This window comes from Phocoena phocoena, chromosome 5 (genome assembly GCF_963924675.1).
Source record: "Phocoena phocoena chromosome 5, mPhoPho1.1, whole genome shotgun sequence".
Lineage (NCBI taxonomy): Eukaryota > Metazoa > Chordata > Mammalia > Artiodactyla > Phocoenidae > Phocoena > Phocoena phocoena.
Genome location: NC_089223.1, coordinates 109,444,692 through 109,463,959, shown reverse-complemented (window position 1 = coordinate 109,463,959; position 19,268 = coordinate 109,444,692). Strand labels below are relative to the sequence as shown.

The window sequence follows — 19,268 nt, the reverse complement described above, 5'->3', positions numbered from 1 at the left end:
AAAGATGAATAAGACATGATCACTACGTAAAAGGAACTCACATGATAAAGAGAGGCACAGAGTACACTTGTGAGGAAGCACAAGAGAACACCAGACCAACAGTATTGGTGGGGAAAGCCTTCCTAGAGAGGGTGTACCTGAGCTGCCCCTATAGGATGCATACTAATGTATTAAGTGGAAAATCAGGAAAGAGGCATTGCAAGCAGAATAACAAAAGGAACAAAGGGATGGAAGCAATAAACAGCATGTGGTCCTTAGAGAAATACAAGCATTTCAGGTTGTTCCAGCATATGATTTGAGGCAGGAGGTTTAAAAAGCGGGGAGGAGATAAAGCTGGTGAGGTGGGCAAAGATGAAGTCATGAAAGAAGGTCTCAGATGCCCTGTCAAGGAGCCTGCACTCAGCCGGTAGGCAACAGGCAGCGGTAAAAGTTAAGCCAGGGAGTGGCACAGCACACTACCATTTTATATAGATTTCTCTGGTGTCTGTGTGGAGGAAAGGCTTAAATAGAGCAAAGCAAGGAGGGAGGGAGGCTGTGGTTATAGTCTAGGTGAGCAGCCACAAGCTGGCAACCTGGACTGCCCTGCTGGTCACAGCTAAGATAATGCAACCTCCGGAAATGCCTAGGAGGGGAAAATGCCTGACTAGATAAAGGGATGAAGGAGAAGAAGGGATTTAAAAGCAACCCCAAGGTTTCCCAGCATGGAGACACAGTTGATTGGTAGTGTCCCTAAGTGCATTTGCAAGCAGGGGAGGAAAAAGGAATGGCAGAGAGGTGGATAGAGCTCTGATCACCAAATGACCAAAATGGTTTCTGAATTATTAATTTCATGAATGTTATGATCTACATAGAAGCAAAATATGTTAAACAGAATATAGAAAAACTGCTTAAAGATAAAACATCAGAAATTAATAACTAAGAGGTTAGAGGGCGATACGTAACCAAAGCTGGGTCTTCCCAGTCTTTTCATATAAGCAAATTAATTGACTAAGGTGGTAATAAAATATAATTACAATGTTGAAGTGTTTTATGCTTGAAGCAAAGTTGTCCCTTGATCATTGCTGGAAATGAGTCCAAGCCTTCGCAAATTGGAACTCTGAAACAATTTATAAACAATATTACATATATTGCCCCTGCCATATACTGGTTCTGTGGCTTTGGGCTCAGACCCTCATTGTGCTTTCTCTGTAAATGGCTCAGCTACAGAGGACAGGACGAGCAAAGAGCTAGTGGCACAAAGACACTCAGAGCTCTCTGGGAACACCAAACATTTAATTTGGCCAAGGGGAAAGATAAAAGCCTGAAAAGTCCCTGTGGGACCATGTTGAAGAGGGTCATGAAGGTCCAACTGACAGATTTATACTTACTTGGCAGGTGATTGAAGATTTTTTGAGCTGAAGATTTGGGAGATTGGAACTTTATTTTTAAAAAGTTATTCTAGTTATAAACTTGATGCATTGATTGCAGTGGAGAAAGGCAGAGGATGGGGAAATAAATTAAGAGATTATTAGGGCAGTTTACGATTCCAAATATATAGAGACAGTTGTATATATATAGGACTAATGCCCTTAATTTCCTTTATATGCAGCCAAACGTGCTAAAGAGACAAATTTAAAAAATAAAGATAAGAAAATACACTATGCAAAGATACACAGCCTCACTAGCCGTTAAGGAAATATGAAATAAAATGAATTTGTTATAATATATAGCTTATAGTTTAAAAAAATTGATACAGCACTATTAGCAGGAATATGATGGGGAAAGTGAACTCATTCACTGACAGTGGCAGTGCAAATTAGTTCAGTCCTTCCAGAGAGCAAGCTAGCGACAATAATACTGTTTCTATATTTTTATCTAGTAATTCTAGCCTGAGGAAACACTCAAACAGAATAATCCCACCCTCCAAAAAAATAGTATTTGTACTAAAATATTCCCAGTGGTTCATCCATAAACCTAAGAATTGGAAGCAATTTAAATGTGCACTATTGGTCCACGATTAGTACAGAACAGACTGGGTCAGGTGACCTGGGGATACACTGGGTGGCACCTAGTAGAAGTTCTTAGCTTAAATACTTACTTATGACCTTATTAATGTTACTAGCTATATTACTTATATTCAGCCTATTTTTCTAACATCTTTATTGGAGTATAATTGCTTTACATTGTTGTGTTAGTTTCTGCTGTATAACAAAGTGAATCAGCTATATGTATACTTATATCCCCATATCCCCTCCCTCTTGCATCTCCCTCCCACCCTCCCTATCCCACCCCTCTACGTGGTCACAAAGCACCGAGCTGATCTCCCTGTGCTATGAGGCTGCTTCCCACTAGCTTTTACATTTGGTAGTATATATAAGTCCATGCCACTCTCTCACTTCGCCCCAGCTTACACTTCCCCCTCCCCATATCCTCAAGTCCATTCTCTACATCTGTGTCTTTATTCCTGTCCTGCCCCTACGTTCTTCAGAACCTTATTTTTCTTTTTTAGATTCCATATATATGTGTTAGCATACAGTATTTGTTTTTCTCTTTCTGACTTACTTTACTCTGTATGACAGACCCTAGGTCCATCCACCTCACTACAAATAACTCAATTTCGTTTCTTATGGCTGAGTAATATTCCATCGTATATATGTGCCACATCTTCTTTATCCATTCATCTGTCAATGGACACTTAGGTTGCTTCCATGTCCTAGCTATCGTAAATAGTGCTGCAATGAACATTGTGGTACATGACTCTTTTTGAACTATGGTTTTCTCAGTGTATATGCCCAGTAGTGGGATGACAGGGTTGTACTGTAGTTCTATTTTTAGTTTTTGTTTTTGTTTTGAATTTTATTTTATTTTTTATACAGCAGGTTCTTATTAGTTATCCATTTTATACATATTAGTGTATATATGTCAATCCCAATCTCCCAATTCATCACACTATTTTTAGTTTTTTAAGGAACCTCCATACTGTTCTCCACAGTGGCTGTATCAATTAACATTCCCACCAACAGTGCATGAGGGTTCCCTTTTCTCCACACCCTCTCCAGCACTTATTGTTTGTAGATATTTTGATGATGGCCATTCTGACTGGTGCGAGGTGATACCTCATTGTAGTTTTGATTTGCATTTCTCTAATGATTAAGCACCCTTTCATTATTCAGCTTATTTTATAAGATTATTGTTTCTTGCATTACTAAATGTGTGACTGAACCTCTGATAAAAATAATTATGACTAGACAACTTAAAACAATTGACCAAATATATAGTTCTACAATAAGATCAATGGCTGTAACAGTGTAACTCTAGATATGGGAAGAGGCAACAAGAAGGAATCAGTTCCTGAACCATAGCAGACTAGTAAGACAGGCGGTCCAGAGGCTTTGGCTACTGCTAACAGGGCCTAGTCCAGTAATAGCACACTGAGTGGCCTATCAACAAAATCCTCGCTTGAACTGGGAATGAGCATTCCTAGCACGGTGGGACAAATTGGTCACGAAATGCCTCTCAAACCTTGGTCAAAATCATGACCAAAAAGGAGGGTATTATAAAATAAAGATATTGCCCACTATCCAGTTCTACAAGAATCAAGTCATTAGGCACTGCAGTCACGGACCTACAAGACACCCTGAAAGGAATTCAGGGTGAAGATCAGGATGAGGCACTTTGTTCTCTGGGAAAACTAGCTGAACCAGCCCTCATAGTTAGATATTTTCAGGAGAAAATTTTATGAACCCAGGTTTTTGCATCTTCCCAAACTTAGAAAAGCACTAAAAACATTAACTAAGATATCTATTCCTTGCATATAGCAGTGACCTTCTACCGAGATGTGTACTTGATTGCACTATATACTGGCCTCCCACCTTACCTCTTTGGAACAGTCCTCAGAGCTTTCTGAAAGACTGTCTCTTGGGATATAATCTTGAGGTTGGCTCAAATAAAATTTTCCATTTCTTTCTTATACTATTGATTAATTTTTCATCAATAAAACAAAAGACAGGAAAAACAAACAAACATACAAAAACCCTCACTCTGACTAAACTTAATTCTAGTGCCAAATATATGGAAATACATACACATGAAAACAGTAATTAAAAATGCAGAACACATAATAGTATGCACAGATTATAAACTGCTATATAAAATATATATGTGCATTGACTGATGTGATTTAAAGGCAATAGTGCTTAATATTCATTTGATCATTTTTATTAAGTAGACTGTTAATAAATAATTGCATTAAATTTTTTAAATTGTGAAGTGCTAAAAATGTTTTCCATTCTAGCTGGGAACATCCAACAACTCATTTCAGTAATTATTTATTAAAGACTATACTTATTATTACTATTAATTTATTCTAACATTAAAATAGCAGTTGCTTCTGATCTAATGGAGAGACCAGGCAAGATACCAGGTACAGCGTAATACATGCCATGATAGGGAGAAAGAGAAGAGGCCTTAATCTCATGTGCCTCTATTCACCAAAGGAGATAAGCAATAAGTTTACATATAAGGAAACAATGGAACATTCCCTACAGTGGCCAGTGCACCAGCAGAAGAACTTATAAACTACACGTGAGAAATCTACAGTCTATTAGGACAATCTTCTATGTCTGCATTTGATTGAAATGGGCTCAGATTTTAAGTGAAATTAAATCATTGAAAAAAAAAGTAAAGCAAATATTTTGATAATGTGTGCTTTCCTCTTATTTCAGACTTTTCCAGAAGTCAGTGGGTTTTGGGGTACATCCATTGGTAAGATACTCTCCACGGGCATTGCTTGGTGAGTCTGACATTTGAACATGGCAAGCATTGCCCTCCGGAACCTACAATAAAAAAGGGAAAATCTGGCATTACCCATGAGGACCTGGCACTTTTAGAGTACTCTCAAACATGGCTAAGATGCCACTACTACCAACTGGCATCTCCAGATAAATTTCTGCTTCCAGTTTTAACATCTGCTGTTGAGCCCCTTGGTCAATGTATCAAGCGTATGACACAGTTAAAGACCACTTGTGCACCACTGACTATTAACATTGAAGACACTTAATAAAAACCACCAATTATGTCTAAGAGGGTGCATCTAACGTCATTTGCAAGGAATTATTTACTTGAACTAAGGATGTGTATTTCATGCATTTGTTCTTCTGAGCAAAGGCCAGTCTAAATTAAGAGGAGCTTGAGAATGCCTGACCTTTCCTAAAGAACTACCAAGAGACTCTGAATTTAAAATGTGTTCTTTATGCTTCTTATGCAGTCTGCTTCTTAAAAGTTTTTATGTTTCTTCATATATCTGTGGCTAAAGTTGCTTTCCTAACATGTGCATAAATACATAAGTGTAATAGAAGCAGCACTGGCATTCCAGGATCAAATTACTTCACCTCTACTGAGATTTTTCTAGTCAAATATTTAAGCACAGTAGATTGGTTCATCTACTGTTACATCTTTAAGCAGTAACAGGAAATGAAGTAGTGTAAGCTTCACTGACGAGGCAGGAAAGAAATCCTTGCTCAGAGGCTCAACAGAGGGGGAAGGGGAAGATTCTCAACTATTCTGAGTGACTACACACTCCTGAAGCCCTTTATGTTAGCACTGAATTTTTCCTTGCGTTTGAATGATGTCTTCCTCCTAGTAAATATACAACTATGCTACCCACTTAGGGAGTCCAACTGGCCTTGCTTTGTCCATTTTCCAGTAATAGAACTACTCTCTTCTTTGCAAAACCAATTCCACGTATTTTAAACGGGGTAACCATGTGATCCAAGCTGAGCTCACCATTGACCATCCAGGGCCACTTCTGCCAGAAAGCCATGTGAGACAAAATTCACATTTGGGGATGCTTAGCTTGTGGAACTTGGGTCTTGAGTTATCCGTGATTATCTCGCCTCTGTGTGGGAAGAGCCTGTCACAGAACTGGAGCCCTAGACATTTAAGGTCCTAAATGCTTCTCAAGTTGCATGAACCAAATAACTTTTACATTCATCTGAAGTGAGTTTCTGTCACTTACCTCCCCAAAAGTTTTAGAACATTATCCATTGCCTTTTTAACATTCTTTCTGTATACTTTTTTTAGTTGGGAAGCATTTTAGACATAACTTACTTTTTATTAGCAATCACATAAATACAGGGATTGTAGAATGTAGAAGATTTTGCAAACAGTGGAGCTAGGATGGCCATTGAGGGAGGAATCTTCTTTGGGTCACCGAAAGAAGCCCATAAGCACACGATGGAATAAGGGGACCACGCCACCAGAAACATGAGTATCATTATCACAGACATCTGTAAAAGAAATCAATATTCGCCAAACCCAATATCTAAAATATCAAAATAACTAATATACCTTAAACGGCATGAAAAATTATCTGGATTGGAACTTGAATACATTTATGTTGTTGAAGACACAGAGGAAAAACTGAATTTTTCCCCTCATACTTTGCTACTGTGCCTGAGGTCATCTATGATAACAAGAGCTTGTGAAATGGACAGACTGGTGCACGAATGTAAAGAATGCCCGCTTTCTTTTGGTGAGCTGGGGAGAATACAAAAGCTGGCCTGGATGACAGGCAGAAGGACCCACTCCTGGCCCACTGGGAGTAACTGTGCTAGGGGCTGCTGGTGTTGCGCTTTCTTTTCCTCACTCTCATCTGCTAATCTAAAAAACAACTTTCCAACTTGCTAAACTCAATGTGAAAAAAAAAAAAAAAGTCCTCTATTGAGTTCAGTGAATTCTCATACAGGCCATTCGAGCTTGGTATATAATAAATCACATATAATACGCACAGTGCAGATAACTTTGTAAAGGAGCTACCCTTATATTCTGTTTGAATGAAAAATTATAATTACATTGCTCCCTCCTGATTGCCCACTAAAACGATAGAAAAGGGTTAAAAAGACATAAACGCATAAGGTCTGAGAACCACAGATTAGACCGCTTTGTAAAAGTTAAAACTGAATAACCATTAGACAAGTGGCATATTACTTATCAGACCTGAGAATGATTTTAAAAAAATCTTTTTTTAATTTTAAAGAGCCAGGAATGAGGGAAAATCAGGTACGGATGAATCCACTCCACAGAACTACAGAAAGCCTCAGGAATTGGAGATGACAGTTCTGAATGTGGGGCTGCACTTGGAACCTAAAACACAAAAACTCATTAAAATCTGCAAAAAGAAGCAGTTAGACTTCTGAATCCCCTCTCTGTTCAGCTAGGAAACAGCCCCCTCTCCCCAGAAGAACCCCAAGGGTCAGTGTAAGAGAGGGTAAAGCAGGGAAACTTGAGACTGGGGGACACTGGGCTCAGCTGAGAGCTGGCGTACTGTCCTGAAAAGAGGGGGGCTGCACGCTGTCCCTTCCCTGCACTGAGCCATGAGAATGTGGGTACACAGACTTGTACCTCCTACCCAGAAAGGCGAAAGAATCTTCTCGCCTTGGAAACTGACCAGCCCAGAAGAAAATACCCAGAGGTACAGATCATTAGAAAACCCCCTCTCCAAAGACATATCCCAGTGAAAGAGCACAGCGAGAGCTCACAATCAACTTTTTAGCGCATCACTCTTAAATATGCAGGGACAGTCACTGATCACCAGACATTGAGGAAACACGCAAACTGACAGGCAGAGACCAAAACAGTGCAGGAACTCGGGGGAAAAAAAATATGTGATCAACAGAAGGAAAATGTAAATATATACACAATATCATCACAGAAATGAGAGAAGATACACATGCATTAAACAAGAAGAGGACACCATCAAAAAGAAGTACAGAGTATAAAATAATGCTTCCATCTCATCTATAAAAGTGGAAGCAGAATTTTAAAAATGCAACAGGATGGTTGAAATGTATGGTCAGCCAGGGTAAGGGTGAGGTAAATAAGGTGAACTGTGCAAGTGCAGGGTCAGATCCTGTCTTTATTTAATATTTTACATTTTGTTCAATGTGGATTTTCTACATAAATTTTGATTTTTTAAATACTGCACTAACTACTTGATTTTCTGATTACTGAGCTTTCTGGCGCCTGCTTAAATTTTGCGCCCCAGGCTTGAGCCGCACTCTCCTCACCCAATCCCAGTCCTGGACATGGTTGAGGAAATCTCTCACAAAGTAGAAACAGGGACTTCCCTGGCGGTCCAGTGGTTAAGACTTCGCCTTCTAATGCAGGGGGTGTGGGTTCGATCGCTATTTGGTGAGCTAAGATCCCACAGGCCTCCCAGCCAAAAAACCAAAACATAAAACAGAAGGAATATTGTAACAAATTCAATAAAGACTTCAAAAATGGTCCACATCAAAAAAAATTTTTTTAAAAGAAGAAAGTAGAAACAAAAACAAACAAACAGGGGACTTCCCTGGTGGTGCAATGGTTAAGAATCCGCCTGCCAACGCACGGGACATGGGTTCGAGCCCTGCTCCGGGAAGATCCCACATACCGCAGAGCAACTAAGCCAGTGCGCCACAACTACTGAAGCCTGCACACCTAGAGCCCATGCTCCGCAACAAGAGAAGCCACTGCAATGAGAAGCCTGCACACCACAACAAAGAGTAACCCCTGCTCACCGCAACTAGAGAAAGCCCACACTCTGCAATGAAGACCCAACACAGCCAAAAATAAATAAATAAAAACAAAACAAAAAACAGAAATAATGCAGGAGAGAATATTTAAGAAAATTAAAAGACAAATCCAGGAGATTAAATACTCAAATAAAAAGAGTTCCAGAAAAAGAGAACAGAGAAAACAAAATGGGAGGTGAAACTCACCAGAGAAATAACACAAGGAAACTCCCAGAAGGGAAGACCTGAGTCTTGACATAGAAAGCATTCACCCAGTACCCAGCACGTGGGTGAACAAAGAGCCACACCAAGACATATCGGCATGACATTTCAGAAAACTGGAGACACAGAGAAAATCACAAGTTTCCAGAGAGAACACAGATCACTGGAATGCTGTCAGCCTTCTCAATAGTGACACCTGAAGCTGAGAGACTACATAGAGTAATGTCTTCAAAATTCTTTGAAAGTCATTTTTCTACTTAGAATTCCGTACCAAGCAAACAATCGGTCAAACATAATCGTAGAATTAAGACATTTTCAGGTATGCAAAATCTTAAACATTTGACTTCCTTGTGACCTTCTCAAGACTCTATTAGAGAATGTGTTACACCAAATGTGAAGGAGTTAACCAAAAAAAAAAGGGAAGACATACAATTCAGAAAACGGGTGATCTGACCTATGAGATAGGCCAAAGGCATTCCCAGCTGGTGACAAAGGAGATGTGGGGATGCTGGCTTCCTAGGTAGTCATCCTAAAGAACAGCCAGTGTAGACTAGGGCAAGAGATCTGGCGGGTGTCAGGAGGGTAGTGCCAAGAAAAGGATAAAGTCGACCTAGTCTCTGATGTATCTGAAAATACTAAGAGGAGACTGAAGCTTCTGGTGGAGAGTTTAGAGATGAATTAATGACAGGTACACAGAAGAGTCAGCAAACAAAGCTACAGAGAGAGAGAGAGAGAGAGGGAGAGAAGAGAAGGGGAGAGAGATGAACGGAGGAAGAGAAAGAGAAAAGGAATGAATTGTTAACTCCAAAGGGGAAAAAGTTGTATAAAAAAAGAAATATAAATCAGAGTCTTACAGAGATTTTCAATAAATAAAATTTAGATAATCACAATAATGTAAAATTGGCTCTTCATCTAACCAAATTAACATTTTACTGATAAGATGAGAGATAAACGCTGGTGGGGAGGAGTAGGAAAGATTGGTGGTATAAGAAAACTTTTCTTTGTCTATAGTAGGAAATCAAGAAGTAACAGCAAAGAAAAATACCTACAACAGGGCTCCCCGGTGGCGCAGTGGTTAAGAATCCGTCTGCCAATGCAGGGGACACGGGTTCGAGCCCTGGTCTGGGAAGATCCCACATGCCGTGGAGCAACTAAGCCCGTGCGCCGCAACTACTGAGCCCGCACGCCTAGAGCTCATGCCTCGCAACAAGAGAAGCCACTGCAATAAGGAGCCTGTGCAATGCAATGAAGAGTAGCCCCTGCTCGCTGCAACTAGAGAAAGCCCACGTGCAGCAACAAAGACCCAATGCAGCCAAAAATAAATAAATAAATAAATTTATTTAAAAAATAAAAAAATTACCCAAAACAGCAGATAAGCACATCATTTAGAAATACGGAGGCCAACACCAGAAAAAAGAGCCAGAGAGTAAGAATCGGGAGTTGGGGAGAGGTGACTGCAGGGGCCAAGGAACCATGTCCATGTAAAAGCTTGATTACAAAACCTTTTTAAGGATTTTAATGTCTTACCTTTGTTACATCTACCTGATCTGACCAATCTCTGTTGAGATACTCAGTGCAGTTACTAGTAGCATGATGTTTAATGGATCGAGTGACATGGTAATAGCAGTAAAACATCATTATCAAGGGCACAATAAAATTTATCGCAACAACCATCATGGTGTAAGAAACAAAAGATCTGAAAGTAAGAAAAGGAAATAATTAAATCATGACATTAAATCACTGCTCATTTAATATACTAAATAGAGTAAGGGAAACAGGATAATTATCAGAAATAATACTGGCACTGTCCAGCAGTCATTATATTATTAAGTAGCTTAGGAAGTGCATTTGACTTTGAGTTCATTTGGACTAGGGGTTGGCCAACTATGACCTGTGGGCCAAATCCGGCCTGTCGCCTGTCGTTGTAAATAAAATTTTATTGGAACCACATTCATCACATACAGTCTAGGGCTGCTATCACAGGCAGAGCTGAATAGTTGCAATGGAGACAGTCTTGCCTGTAAAGCCTAAAATATTTATTTTTTGACCTTGCACTAAATCTAAAAAGTTTTAGATTTAGTTTGAGAGGTAGAAATTTTCTATTTGCTTTTCTTCATAATCTTTCATTTCCTTTAATAAACTAAATTACCCCCTTTTCCCTGGAAAATATAGGAAAGCATCACTGATGAGCAAGCAAATCCTTGCAGTGACTGTGCTTTTGCTGCATAATTCTCAGGAGATGCTTTATCACCAGATCATCTAGAAAAGCAAGCCTGGACTTTTGCCAGATCTGCACACTGTCTAGCTCCACTAACACTCCTTTTCCCCGTCAGGTCCTACCTCTAAGGTGCGGATATTGGAAGGATTCTCTGTTTTGCCTTTGCTGCCAGAAGATAGAGGAAGGAACAGAGCAGGGGACAAGGGGAGCTGGATGGCCTTTCCTTGAAAATAAGCATAATTCACTTTTCTCAATTCATCTCTGCTGTAATCATATCATCTATACCAAGGAAGATCTTTGTCATCTCTGCATGAGAAACATTTGATCTGACCTTCAATTTGAAATGGTGAGAAAATGTCTACACTAGAAGCATTTGATTATAAAGTGTAAACATGTCTCTTACACATCATTTTTCCGCCAGTTTATGGTACAGGTGGCCCCAGTAGGATCTGGGGCATAACTAGCCCACCCAACAATAGGCATCAAAGCCCAGAAGAGGCCATTGAACCAGGCCCCCAGAATCATGCTGATGTAAGTGTTGGTGGTCATTCTTCTTCCTATTAACAAACATATGGAACATCAAAGTCATTTCCCAATGATGTGATTCATATCTTCATTTTGTTTTAACTGATTATTCAAAGTTGTCATCAAATAGATTCTTCACAGAGCACTTTAGTTCACACAAAGCCTATCTACATGAATTCACATTCTGAAAAAAAAAAAGGACATTTAAGCTGAAACCTGAATGATAAAATGATCAGTCAGAGGATAGAAATGGAGAAACACTAGGGAAATAGCATTTACAAAGACCCCAAAGTGGGAAAGGGTTTGGCTAGTACCCCAAAGTGAGAGGACCCCAGACCACACTGGAAAGGTAGCCAGGGGCCAGAATGCATGGAACTTTGGAGGCTGTGTTATGAAATTTGGGTTTTATTCTAGGTATAATAGAAAATCACTGAAACTTTCAGTCAAGGATTATCAGAGAAATATGACTGACCATGCTGCAAGCCATACATTTACATTTTGAGGTGAATGTGTATCGAGCAGTACTTAGGCAAAAATGGGTTCATTGAGAAAGCTGAGAAAAGTGCTGTACCTGCATCAGGACAGCAGATGGTCAGGTATCGATCCACAGCCACAACTGTGAGCAATCCAATACTTGCCATTCCAAAAAAGATATTCAATCCAGCATAAATCTGAAGATTAAAATTGGAAAGATTCCATCATTCTACACATCCTCCCAAGAGACATTTACACTTTTATCCCATTGCTAAAATATATTTTAAATACACTGAGAGTTTTTTATTTTACTAATTTTAAAATATATCATCTATTGTCAAATTATAAGTGGTTTAATAAAGGCATTTATAGAAAATGTTTTGAGACTTCATAAATTAAAATAAACTTTTTAAAAAATGTTAAGGCTTAAAGTAGAACTTCTATACATACTCTGTGGAGTGCAAAAACAAACCATAAATTAAGTGCAATGCATATAACCAACAAAAGACTGCTATTCAGAAGATAGACAATTCAACAGGGGGAAAAGACAAACAGAAAAATGGGCTATTAACACAAGAGGAAACCTGCATGTTTATGACATAAGATGTACAATTACATTAAATCTTGAAAGAAATGCTAATTATAAGATACTATTTTATATCCATCAAAATGCTACAAATTCCAAAGTCTGACAACCCCAAGTGTTGGAGAAAATGTGGAGTAACAGAAGTTCTAGCAACTGGCACAACCATTTTGGAGAGAAATTTGTCCACATCTGATAAAACTGAAGATAAACATTATCTACAACCAAACCATTCCTTTCCTAGTAATGTATCTAAACTCTCACACATTGCAGAAAAAGACATGTATGAGAACAATTTATTGAAGCCTTGTTTGTGGTTTAAAAAAATTGGAAACAGGGAATTCTCTGGCAGTCCAGTGGTTAGGACTCGGTGCTTTCACTGATGGGGCCTGGGTTCCATCCCTGGTCAGGGAACTAAGATCCCACAAGCCAAGCCACACGGGGCAGCCAAAGAAAAAAAGAAAAAAATTTTAAAAACCCCAAACAACCTGAAGCACATATTGCAAAACATTAAGGTTTGACAAAACTGGTTGGTGCACACATGGGTATTCCCTACTCTCTACTCTTTTCATTTTATTCTCTATAGTTTTAGAGCTTAAAATAGCTAACTGTTTTTAAAAATTAGGCCAAAAGTCATTAATGCAAATTAATTTATTTTCTTGTCAGTAAAAATCATCGTAGATATATTCACCAGCAATTCTCTTGGAGAACTTTCCACAGAAAAAAATCAGCAACATGTAGTTTAACTACATTACTTAGATATTATGACATAGTCATTATTTTATTGTTTCAAATGAAAGCAGAGTATTTCTTTTTGAATTTGCAATATGCAAGTTTTTATTTGAATATGCAAATGTTCACTTTTCTTCTCTAGTTGACTGCTAATTTTTTGTTAGTTTAGTTTTTTCCTTTGAGTTGGGGAAATTTTGAAAATATAATGATGGCGACTGATTTCATTTCTCTTATTAAAGAATATATTTCCCAGTCACTCCTGAAGCCATTTTTATTAAGAGCACCATATCTATTATCCTACATAATCTTATTTGATTGAAACCCTTGGGATTTTTTAAAGACATTTAAATGTACATTTTCTTAATCTACTTTATTTTGCTTTGATTCTAAAGATCTCCAATACCTGACATCCTGCATATCCAAACTTCCAACTTCCATGCAGATCTGAAGCAGCAGACATGGGGTAGCCAATGCTACTGACCCCTATATCAGTAACAGCCAAGTTAATGATAATTGCATTTGTGGGTGTCCGAAGCTCCTTGTACTTAATGAAGATGCCGAGAACTATTATGTTGCTGAGAACACTTATCATACCTGTGAACATAAACAAAAAAAATCACACATTTTGTTTAATTTGAATGTGTAAAAGTAGAATCAAATTAAATATTTAAGCTCCTTCAAAAATATAGCAAATCCATTTTGGTTCGTTTATTTGAAGAGCTTCAGCTATTCTTCAAGCTAGTTATAATATCTTCACAGCCCTTTTGTAAAACAGAAATATAAAAATTAAAGCACAAAGAATCTACCAATTGCATAAACCAGCACTAAAGACTGGTGTTAATGTCATCACTATTGATCACTGTCCTTGATGTTATTCCCTTGCATGTCATGATACCACCACCACTGATTTTTAGAATATACATATGATCATACAATCTCCTTTGGCAGCTTAATTTTCTCATCCTCCTTCCTGAAGCCTGAGGCTCTCCATTCTCTATAGTTTCTCAAGCCTCAGCTATCATTCTATCCTAACAGTGCTTCTGTCACTTTCCATCCCTGAAATATGCTCCAGTCCCGCATCCCTTTTCATACAATTCATTGCCATTAAACATTTATTAAGCATCTACAGTATGTAAGATCATATGACTGTTTCAATATCACTTGAAACTCAACATGTTCAAATCTAAATTCTTCATTACACATACACACACACACACACACACACACACACACACACACACACCTATAGAAGAATGTACACTGCAAGGTTTGGCTATCCAGAGAGGAAGTCGGACTGGCTTTCAGGTCCACTGAGAAGCCTCACAGGCCATATCACCCTAGTCAAGTCTCCACAGCCTGGGATCTGACTCCTAGACCTGCAGGTCCAGAAACTCAATGTTGTCAGTGCCCCAGAATTGGGGATTCAGGTAGACTGATGACTGAACTTCTTAATCTGAATGCCAGTGTTTTCATTTACAACAAGAAATATTGTTGAGTGGACTGGATGTGCATGTCAGCCTGTTTAACACTCCCTACATGCAACAAAGGATGCACACATTTCCCATAAGCCAGATGTGGGCCATATTAGGTCCTAACAGCTGAGAGAGGCTAGAGCTATTACCAGATTCCTAGGGGGAAAAGGAGGGGTAAGGAACAAAAAGCATAGAGTGGTGTTCACCATCATGAAGAGAACTCTAGTGATCAGCTCCAGCTATTGCCAGAGAGAGGGAAGGTTTCCAAGCAACAACACCCAAATGTATCAGTTAAGGAAGAACTTCTATTATATCTTGGCACCTTGGTCAAAACTTCCATTCAAAATCCTGTTATACTAATCTTCCGGATTCCTGTTCTTTCCTCCTGCATGCTGCTGGCAGAATAAACTTTCTACAACATAGAATTAACCAAGGCTCTTCTCAAAACCTCCAACACACCCCAACGTCTGCGTGATAAAGTCCACATGTCCCAGCCTGGTATTCCAGGCTCTTTGCCTCAATCTGTTTTTACCCTCTCTAAGCAAATTTTCACACTTGTCAAACAAGCTCTCCATCTAATTATTTATCAAATGCACCAGGCTTGTGGTAAATTTCGACTTTCATTTTTCCCACTTGGAACACGCTACTCCTTTCCTCTACCTTTCCAAATGCTACCCTTCAAAACTCTGTTCAAGGCCAATTCGGCCCCAAAGACTTGTCCTCTGCATAATATCCTCTCTTCTCTAAATTCTCAAAGTACTTGTTTATATTATACTTTATCTTATGTGATGCTATATTATTTAATTCATATATGCCTAGTCTTTCTGTGTAGCTTTTAGGCTTCTAATCATTTCTATGTTGTATATATGATATACAGCAGATTTATTTAAGAAACGGACAACTAAAACTCATATTGCTTAAGGTCTATTATTCCTGCAAGCAAAATTAAGGCACAATGGTATCAAATTTGATGATTCTTTGGCTCAATATTTTTGCATCTAGTATTGTAGCTCCAAAATTTTTAGTGAATTAAAGAGTCCTTCTGGGCTAGTTACAGATTTGATGATTTTTAAGTCAGATAAAAACACAGTGCAGTAAATTGTTGCCTACCAAATATGCAACCAGAATAAAGTAATTGTGCTTTGGGGGCGGTTTTAGATATAACAGGGAGAATGAGGTAAACAATTTAGCCCTTTTTCTATTTTCTCTGCAGCTGTCTCAAGCACTCTGCTTTATTTCCTATCTGTAGGTGTTTTCTAATGAGTAGACAATAGATCATTTAGTAGTTAGGTCTATGTTCAGTTAATTTCCCCTTGGCTTCTGTGGCTCTCCTCCAATCTCTTTGGCAGATCCTTCTTAATCTACTTCCTGGCCTTTCTTTCTTCATCTCTACCTTATTAAATATATGCATTGTCCAAGTTTCTGTCCTGGACCTTCTTTCTTTTCACATTCAATATACACACAGTGATTTCACACAGATCCAAGGCTATATGCTGTTACTTTCCAGATCAATCTCATAAAATTCAAACTCATGTGCGCAGCTTTTTACGGGACTTCTCTCAAACGGAACCCAGAGATTTTCTCTCCTGACCCAAACATGTTCTTCCCCAGATGTGCTCCCATCTTGATGAATAGCTTCACCATCTATCCAGTGGCCCAAAAGAGAAACCTAGATGTCATCTTTGATGCTCCCTCACCTTCTCCACCAGTCTCCACATCCAACCATCAATTCTAACTTCTAGCTCTTGAATGTGTCTATCTCCAATGCTACTACTTCCTCCTCAGAAGTCTTTTAAACCTTAATCACACAGGGGCCACCTACCTGGTCTCTTAGCTACCACTACAGCACATTTCTAAAATACAAATTGGATCATGACATTCAGTGACTGCCCTATCGCCTTTACGGCTTAGGTCTTTCATTAGCTGGTACACAGCCATCCTCTCAGCCTAGTGTCTCTCACGCTTCATCCTACAAGCCACCCGTAATGAATCTATTTCAGATCCTTAATTTGCCATGCCCTCTTGCTCCCCAGCATTAACTGGAGAAAGGGAGAGTGCGCAAGTTGGTAACGTTTGTAAGAGCTACAATCTGAGAGAAATATTAAACTAAAAATTAAATTTAAAATGAAAAATCTAAATAGGCTCTTGGTAAAAGTAACAAATGAAATAAATGCTTTGACTAAATTCTTTTCCTCACGGTTTTGGTTTCAATTTGGACATCTAAGTGAGTTTTGTTAAAGGGAAAGATTGGGGGACCCAAAGAACAATAAACGTTTGAACAAAAGCATAAAGAAGTTAGATATGCTCCCTTCAGTTCATCTACTAAAAACACAAACAAACAACACGTACTCATAGTATTGATAAAACTGATCCTTGCGGTTATACCTGAGGGTTCTAGAGCCGAAATACCTGAGTTCAAATCCTGGCGTAGCTACTTAGTAGATGTGTGTGTTGGGAAAGTTATTTAAACTCTTTATCTGTAAACAGGGAAAATAAAATTTGCTTACTGAATTAGCATTAAGGATGAATTATTCTGTACATGTAAATATTTAGAACAGCGCTTGGTATATACCAAGTATTCCAATAATAACATTAGTAGTGGTAGCAGTAGTAGTGGTGGTGGTGGTGGTGGTTGGACTAGTAGTAGCAGTAGTAATAGTAATTCTAGTAGAAGTCATCATTGTCGTCATAGTAAGATTACTATTACTATTACTGTTACTGTTACAGGGGTAAGAACCGGCAATATTTTAACAGGAAAATTTCTTTGCATGCTTCTTTTGTAACCAGATCAAAAAAGATAGCTTTTCTTGGTCATCTACCAAAAACTAACTAAACCAAAAGTTTGTATACAAAGTACTTCTATGTAATTGTGATAAGGAGTTTATCTGTTTAAGTAGCATACTGTTTTTTCCTTTCTGTTGCAACATCAAAAAACAAAAAATCAAAAAGAAAACTTATCCAGTGCTTATCATACAGAGGTATTCAAATGAAAAGGTTAGCTGAGGAACCACATTTTCTATCACAGAAGTAATACTCTGAATTATGGGGAAACTAAGCAATTATAAAGAATAAACTGGGTACAGTAGGATTTGTTATGTTTTTACTCTACTTTTGAATATATTTAAAAATTTTCATAAGTCAATCCAAAAAATAATAGAGTTACTTCTAAAACTCATTTTACTAAGCATAAAGTTGAAAATGAAGTGGCTGCTAAGCATAAAATTAATACAATTCAACCTATACATATAAAAGGTAATCAGAGAACTTCTATTGTCAATTTCCTCATCCTTTTTTTTCAGCCAACGTCTTTATCTTAATCCAATATATGCATCAATGAGTGTGTGTATGTGGGGAGAAAGAAACATTTGTCCAACATATACTGTATATATCGTTTAGGTATATTTGTGCATTATTTAATTTTACTCTTCAAAACAATTGTGACAGTAGCTTATTCTTATCCCCATTTTACAGATATGAAAATGGAAGAACAAAAAACTTGCTCACTGTTACAAAGATACTAAAAAATGAAAACCAAAGCTCAGTTTTCCAATACAGCATTCGAAAATGAGCTCAATTTACAAAGTCTGTCCTCAGTGACAATACACTCTGCTCTCTCTTTTTACGACTTTAATTTTCTTTCCCGGATCTTTCGATCTTAACTAGATTCCACCACCAAGGACAAAACTACAGAAAGTATGTATGAGAATAGTAAATGCTATAAAAATACATCTTTGCCATGGTGCACACTATTCCCCAATAAAAACTTAATTTGACAATGTAATAACCAAACATATGGATAATTACTCATTTTATAAAAAACTTTTCTCAGCCCCATTTCACAGCTCTCACTGCCTATCAAAATTCAAAATAACTTGTTATATTAACCACTGTTAACAATGTTTCCATTTATTCTTTCACCTACATTCTCTTTTTGATCTTTACAGCCAGGAAGTAGAGCAAGTATTATCATCCTTATTTATCACATGAGCACTCCAACTGAGAAAGGATAAGTGACTTCTCAAGGCTGGCCAACAATATAGAACTTGAAACATTATCTCTGAACCCATGCTTTTTCTACTACCTTATGCTGAAAACCTCTGCTTTTCTTCACTTATTCAAAAACAAAATAACTGTTAATGGAATAAACATCCATACCTGCCGTAATCAAGTAAGCTGCAACAATATTGTGTTCAGTCTGTGAAAAGGTCGAGCCGTCTTCATTCTTAGAGTCTGAACTGTTGCCTAAATTATTCCTTAGCATTTTGGAGGGAAGATATCAAGATAGCCTTCATAATGGGCCTTCAATATCTACGAAATGTTTCAAAAGCCACCTAGAGAAGAATTTTCAGAACCAATCATTTCCACTTAAAGACCTCAAAGAAGGGCCTTTTCATAGAGGCCCTCCCTTAACAAATTTAATTGGGCTAAAGAGGAAAGGATTTTTAATTCCCAGAACAAGGGAAAAGCTTATTAGCAAAATAAACAGAAATAACAAGCAACACACATTTTAA

General features: G+C 38.1%; 1 protein-coding gene across 1 annotated transcript; it reads right to left on the bottom strand.

Moving 5' to 3' along the window:
- Positions 1–4,699: 4,699 nt before the first annotated feature.
- RRH (retinal pigment epithelium-derived rhodopsin homolog) lies at positions 4,700–19,018 on the bottom strand. Its single transcript, XM_065878085.1, has 7 exons — positions 18,913–19,018; positions 13,689–13,879; positions 12,068–12,167; positions 11,375–11,528; positions 10,281–10,449; positions 6,088–6,266; positions 4,700–4,814 (listed from the first exon to the last, which is right to left on the bottom strand). Exons 1-7 carry the CDS (start codon positions 19,016–19,018, stop codon positions 4,700–4,702), a joined length of 1,014 nt encoding a protein of 337 aa, XP_065734157.1.
- Positions 19,019–19,268: the final 250 nt, after the last annotated feature.

Excerpts from the sequence above, each read along its gene's own strand:
- RRH (XM_065878085.1), bottom strand. The coding sequence starts at position 19,018 with ATGCTAAGGAATAATTTAGGCAACAGTTCAGACTCTAAGAATGAAGAC. Across the intron at positions 6,267-10,280 it reads ATCAGGTAGATGTAACAAAG|ATGTCTGTGATAATGATACT; the intron begins GTAAGACATTAA and ends TTTCTTTTACAG. Across the intron at positions 4,815-6,087 it reads TATGTGATTGCTAATAAAAA|GTTCCGGAGGGCAATGCTTG; the intron begins GTAAGTTATGTC and ends TTTTTATTGTAG.